The 7011-nt window shown below is 42.0% G+C and overlaps 1 protein-coding gene across 1 annotated transcript; it reads left to right on the forward strand.

Annotated features, from left to right (window-relative positions):
• The first annotated feature begins 1908 nt into the window (after window positions 1–1908).
• Window positions 1909–6984, forward strand: seraf (Schwann cell-specific EGF-like repeat autocrine factor). Its single transcript, XM_083919229.1, has 5 exons — window positions 1909–2261; window positions 2876–2971; window positions 4580–4684; window positions 5983–6078; window positions 6659–6984. The coding sequence occupies exons 1-5, from the start codon at window positions 2048–2050 to the stop codon at window positions 6769–6771; spliced, it is 624 nt and encodes a 207-aa protein (XP_083775355.1). The 5' UTR covers window positions 1909–2047; the 3' UTR covers window positions 6772–6984.
• Window positions 6985–7011: the final 27 nt, after the last annotated feature.

The raw sequence follows: 7011 nt of genomic DNA on the forward strand, positions 1-7011 counted from the left end.
GCAAGTTGACTCCGCACTGAACCTTTTATTCTTAATGTGGTTTCCTTCACAGGAATGAGAACTACTGGAGTTTGTCCTCTGGAGGTGAACAACATTATGAATGTTCATGTTCACATAATCAACGAGTAAAACCTATTTCTCACTTTTCTCCTGTGACATATAGCCATGTAGGTTTGGTTTAACTTGTACAGAACTACCTCTGAGAAATCGGTCATCATCCCACTATACAAGTGAATTCAACTTAGTTCATAGTGAGCACTATTGCAAAAAGTTACATTTAAAACATGCAATAGAAATGTGACTTTATGTGACAAAACATGCTATCAAGAGTTATAGGAATAAGCAGTTCCAAATAAAACTAAGGGCACTATTACCATTTATTTGTTTCACCTCTGTTGTATGCAGATGACGACCGAAATCTGTAACAATATCTAAAAACAAACAAACAAACAAAACCATAAATATCTGCAAGGCTTGATACCACTAGAAGTACAGTAAATGGAAAAAAGTTGTGTTTTGTTTGTTTTAGAATTTGTAACCAAATACTGTTTTAACGGCCTTATTTATCTTTGTGTTTACAAGAGTCAGCAAAAGGAGTAAACACCGGTAAAGTAGCCACGCCCCTGTGATACTCTACGCCCTACTCGCTGTAAACACTGGAAGCTGATGCTCGTCCACAACAATATCCCTGCTGTCAACACATCCAGGACCGTACCTGAGACCTTCACAATAAAATTACATTCTTCAACAAATCCAAAACATACCGGTTGAACATGGAGAAAGAGCAGAACACGTCATCTAGCGTCTCAAGATCATAGTCACAACAACAAAAAAGAACTCCGGCAGTCGGGTTGCTAGGTTCATTGAAAAGTGTGTCAAGCGATCAGCCTGCTCCATGTCAGGTGATGAATAACACAGGGTAACGACTAATTTGGAGGAATTAATCGATTTTACAACAGTATTTAACGCTAGCTAGCATTCAACTGGAGGTCTTTCTTTGAGTGGTGTGTAAAACCTGGGGACAGACCCGGCCCAGTAGCCTACAGGAGACCGGAGCCAGTTTGAACCCATCCCCTCAAGCAAAATACACCATAAAAACAAGTATTGCAGAGGAGTTTGGCTGACAGTTATCGTTAGCTGTTAGCGTTAGCCATTAAAGTTAAGTAAACATGAAAGTTAGCTTACTGATCAAGGAGAAACGTACACAGTAGCTGCGCCAAACAACAGACAGCCCTGGCAACCTGCAATGACTGCCGCTATTGGTACAGTTTAAACAGAACGTGACAGAAATTCATTGTCAAACCAGTCAAATTTGTTTTTAATTAATTCAGACACAACATATTTGTTATGGAAAATAAATAAATACTAAGATTCTACATATTTAACCATTAATTCTTCTTAATTTCGTTGGGTTGAGACTTCAACCATGAGTCAAACTCCATGTTCACAGGCTTTATTGTTCAAAAAAGCTGATTCATGTTTGTAAACATGTTGTATTAAGAAGAACTCGTTAAAATTAACTACAAAAAATAATAATAATTACCTTTTAACACACATTGGACAACCGTCGTTTGGTTTTTCAGACGCCCTTTGCCTAAAAAGCCAGTTAGAAAGTTAACGGACAACCGTTAATGACCGTTAACTGGTTAGTAGCATAGCCTTTGCTAACGTAGCTAACGTTAGCTCAAAAGCTAAAGTTGCCGTTGGTACTTTTGAGTTTCGAAAAAAGATATTAATATTATATGTGTCATTTTTTGTTTACTTCCAGTAAATGTAAATGTGTGTCTGCGGCCACTTTCACAGCGTACTACTACACAGCCAAACTTTTCAAATCACCCAGCCCACACACCAGTCTCTCGCCCCGCCCCGGGCTGCTCCCCTCCCGGCCGGCTCTGACCTGCTTGTAGTGTCCCTGTGTGCAACAGCAGCGGGGGCGACGTGGGGAGGGTCTCTCGGTACTTTCTTCTCCATCTCCGTCCACCGTCTCCCTGCTCCTTCCTCTCTCTCTCTCTCTCTCTCCCCCAGTTGAGAGACAAAACCACCAAACATGGCTTCTGTGGGTCTCGGTTCCACGGTGCTCTTCTTTGCCGCCTTGGTCGCTCTCTGCTCGGCGGCTTCGGACGCGCCCCGGGGTGTCGCGGTCGGGTTCGTGTTCGACACCAAAGCGAAGTGCGAACCGCCGTGCGAACACGGAGGAATCTGCATCCGCAACGACACATGCTTCTGCTCCAAGGGCTACGAAGGAGAGACCTGCCAGTATGGTGATGTTACAAACCTTTTATCTGTTTATACTTATAAGTGCATTTAAGGTGTTAAAGTTCAACTCTTAGAAAAGTATCTAGTTCAATCTACAGAGCAGCATTTTGAATATTTTCCCCAGAAAAACAATGGTTATAGAGAAACAATGATAATACATTAAAGACCTCGAGTCCTAATTAAGTGTCTAGCACTTCAATTCACTAACTAAAAAATAATGAATGAATAAAACATTATATAAAGCATGTTTTAATGTAACACACATCAGTATAATTCAGATTCTGTCTGTTATAGTGAAGGTTTTCGTTGCCACCGTACTCTACAGGGGAATTGTTGGGTCTATGTAAATCATAAATAAGTCATAGAGTGTGGTCTTTACCTACTCTGTAAAGTGTCCTGAGATAACTTTTGTCATAATTTGGCACTATAAATAAAATTGAATTAAATTGAGTTGATTATTTTACAACATGCATAAGTCAAACAGCCCCACGTTGGGTTTAAGACATATAAATCCTTATTATATTACAGTAATAATCTAATTCCTACGGTATAAATAGTAATAGTTCCTCCTAACTTGAACATTAATAGTAAAACCTTGTGCATCCTTGTGTGAACGCAGCCAACTGTTATCCCAAATGTAAGAACGGAGGGACGTGTCTTCGCCCGGGAAAATGCAGATGTCCTCCAGGATTTGGAGGAAGATACTGTCACAAAGGTGAGCGGGGTTGATTTCAGTCTTTATGCGGATGTGGAAATCCGTCTTTATGCGTGTAATCTGAATCCTGTAGTAACCGTATGTATCCTGTGTTTTCCTTCTTCCATGCCATACAATATATCATTACAATCCAACACACAGCTGTCTCTCTGTTAACAGACACACACCAAATTCCTTCAAAAGTACAGTGGGACAGAAGAGCAGCTGCATGGTTCCCAGGAACAAAATTGCAGCAGTGGAACAATAAGCATGCAGTAAATATTTTATTTATGTGCATTAGCCTAAATGAAGGATTATCAGTATTATAGCTGCACTTAAGCTGCTATCAAGGAACCTGCGGAGGAGTTTACGTCCTACGATTAGATGTGAAGGGTTTGATGGTTGTTTTATGATGATTTTTAGTAGAAAATAGATTTAAGTGTCTAGTTTTTCGGCAGAAACATTAAGTGAAGTCAAAATAAGTTCCTCGTCGGTGTGGAGAATTCTTTGAAACAACATTCAGACCGGTGTTTCCCAACCCTGGGGTGGAGACCCCCGAAAGGGTTCACAAGGTAAATAAAAGCACAGGAATCGGAATAACACACAAATTATGTTTACTTTCTTTAATCCTCTTTTTTTTTTAAGAGAGAGCATTATTACTGGATCGTTTTACCTCCATAAGGATTCTAAAAATTATATTAAAACCTAGAAACCTCTGGTACACACAAGAAACTAGGAACTCTGGGTCCCAAGTACACATAAATATTTGAAGTGGTCTCGAGCACAGAAAGGTTTGGCAGCACGGATTTAGACAAAAGTGTATGGGGGCGCTATTATTTGAATTTCCCCATTGCTGGACAAATAAAGGAATTCTTCTTCTTCTTCTATTAACAGAAAGTATAATTTAAGAGCTGAATTAATAAATAAAAAGTGAGTTGTGGGCCTAGGGGGATTACGAATCAAAGAAGGGCATATTAGAATCACTGTGGGTAAAAAAATAAAAATAATACAGAGTCAGGGAGGATTGGTAACAGTACATTTATGACTTTAATCTCAGAGAATTTCAGAATTTCTTCTCACAAATTTATAACTTTAAAATCTCATCTCATCTCATCTTCAACCGCTTATCCGGGGTCGGGTCTCGGGGGCAGCAGCTTTAGCAGGGAACCCCAAACTTCCCTTTCCCGGGCCACATTAACCAGCTCTAACTGGGGGATCCTGAGGCGTTCCCAGCCCAGTGTGGAGATCTAATCTCTCCACCTGGTCCTGGGTCTTCCCCGAGGCCTCCTCCCAGCTGGACGTGCCTGGAACACCTCCCTAGGGAGGCGCCCAGGGTTCATCCTTACCAGATGATCCTGAACCACCTCAACTGGCTCCTTTCAACGCAAAGGAGCAGCGGCTCTACTCCGAGTTCCTCACGGATGCTGAACTTCTCCCCCTATGACTTTAAAATCTCAGAGAATATTCAAATATTTTTCCAAGAAATGTTGTTTTTTTAAATTGCAGATGTACAGCAGACTCCATATTTTATTTATTATTTCCACCTAGAATGGCTCTAATACGTCGTCGTAGAGCCGAACAGAACACCTCAACACTGCTGACAGGTGTAATCTCTGTGTCTTTTGGCAGTGACGTGTGATGCGGGATGTTGGAACGGAGGGGAATGCATCGCTGTCAACGGGGTGGCCAAGTGTATCTGCCCCTCAAGCTGGACCGGCTCGAGATGCCAGGAGGGTTGGTGTTTATGGCCGTATCTAATTACCCTATTAACACCAAAGGTCAAAGTCACCAAATGGAGCCGGCCGCTCAGCTGGAGCAATTCGTCAACAGCAGCCCACTAAAACATTTAAAATGCTTTTCCAGATCTGAGTTGCTTTCAGGACGGGAAGCATTTACTCTGCTCCTGCAGCAATTCATCTGCCGTAGTGGTTATGAATGACATCTAAATATACCGTTGTGAATGAAGATTGAGACGTTCTTTGCAGTAAATTGTAGCATAAATTGGGAGTAACCTTATAGAAGTATATAGATTTTCTGTGGTCTAGATTAGCAATGTAGCCTTGCTGATCTTCTAAATTCAAAGTATCTATATTAGTGCGGGTTAGCTGTCCGGTTGGTTCCCTCCGAAGATCATGAAAACCGCTGTGATAAATGACTGAAGGTAGAAATTTGTCTTTTTAAAATGTACTCTTGGACCGCAGTCTCAAAGAGTTCAACGTTTTGGGGAAAAGGCTTGTTCGCTTCCTTATGCATAGTTGATTCATAAGATTTATACCACTCTCATGTTTATATGCTTAATACAATGCCACAGCTGTTCAGCTTAGCTTAGCATTAAAAACTGGAAGCGGGTAAAAAAGCTAACCTGACACAGAATTAGCCCGGCACATAACGCCTTGTCAAACCACAACTTGTCGGTTTTATGCTTTTGGACGGATTACACAAATTTCTTTGGGGTTTTTTTTGGCGGGAAGGCGTGTTCATGGGTTTTGGGGCGGGAAGAAATCCCTTGTAACATAAGTCAGAATGCCTCAGGATTCTGTTTACTGATTGGCTGCGAGTGTTCTCTCTTCACGAAGTCAACATTCAGTTCGGCCGCACTTCACTGCAGAACGGCTGCAGTGAAGCGAGTGGCTGCCGCAGATTTCCATAGACATCGCATGGCAGCTCTCCGCAGACCAGGCTACGCCGCCGCTTGCTGTGTTTTCAGCGTTAGAGCTGTTGGTAGGCGGGTTTTGTTACTTCAGACAGAACCAGGCGAGCTGTGACCCTGATTTTCCAGTCTCTATGCTAAGCTTAGCTGGCTGTAGCTTCACATTTAGCATGCAAATAGGAGATGGGTATTGGTTTTCTCACCTACCAACAATTAAAGAGAGCCTTTTCCAAAATATCAGCTTTTCCATTAACTCATCCAAATGTTGTAATGTCTGCCTCTCGAGCGTTCATATGCATCCAGTAAATATGTATCAGGTAAAGCTAAAGTGCAGGTTTCTGGCATGCTGAGAATGTCTTTCTATGGTTTGTTCCCCGTGCAGCGATCTGTCCCCAAGGCTGCAGGAACGGGGGAATCTGCGTGGCTCCAGGAATCTGCAGCTGTCCGGAGGGTTGGCTGGGTGGTGCCTGCCATACTGGTGAGTCCAACCTGGTCCCAGCAGACCGAACACTTCCATTAGGCATCAAAACACTTTTGGATTTTGAATAAATACCTTGAAACAGCTTCAAATTTAGGTTATATCTATTTGAAAGATAAAACTTTGTGTCGGTCACCCTTCTGTAGAATGCTGTAACCATAATTCCGGATGTTTATAGCACAATAATATATAACTTAATGGGACCAAAAAGTGTAATAATCCGTATATGGATAACTGACTGTGGAAAAGCTCTCATGCACAATTTCGTCTCTCTTTTCCTCTCCTGGTCGTTCAAAGTTTTATTCAGTGTTGGCTGTGCTTTCCCAGGATCCCTATAAACTGTCTGCATCTTCCTGAGGAGACAGACGTTGCAGGTATCAGTCTGCCAAACAGCAGAGAACGATCTGAATGGAATATACTGTTGTGTGTCTGCTCAGGGAGCGTTTTCAGATCAGTGTTTTTCCAGATGTGACCAAACCCGGCCATGGAAACAGTTCTCACCTCAGCATTTACACGCTCTTCACAGTCACGTCTTTGTATCTCAGGTTTAAAATGGTTGCTTCTTTTGTCTCTGCTGTAGCTCTGTGCACTCAGTCCTGCCTGAATGGAGGGAAGTGCATTTCTCCCGACAAATGCCGCTGCCGCCCCCCTTTCTCCGGCCCTCGCTGCGAGGACAGGAAGAAGTTCCACTAGTGTGACCCTGCCGGGGTCAAAGGTCAATGAGGCCCATTCGGGGCTTTATGCTGATGAGGACACTCATTTTTGTTTAGCAGTAGATTTACATTTTTTTAAATCATGTATGTCGTTCTTTTTTAAGACACCTTGAAATGGATTGGCGTTCTCATCTGACTGTATAAACATGTCCTGTACTGTATTTTGTATTTTGTGTCATTAAATAATTAAAAGAGTGAATTGCATCAATTATTAAAGCTC

Source organism: Echiichthys vipera (genome assembly GCF_963691815.1).
Source record: "Echiichthys vipera genome assembly, chromosome: 8".
In the NCBI taxonomy this organism is placed as follows: domain Eukaryota; kingdom Metazoa; phylum Chordata; class Actinopteri; order Perciformes; family Trachinidae; genus Echiichthys; species Echiichthys vipera.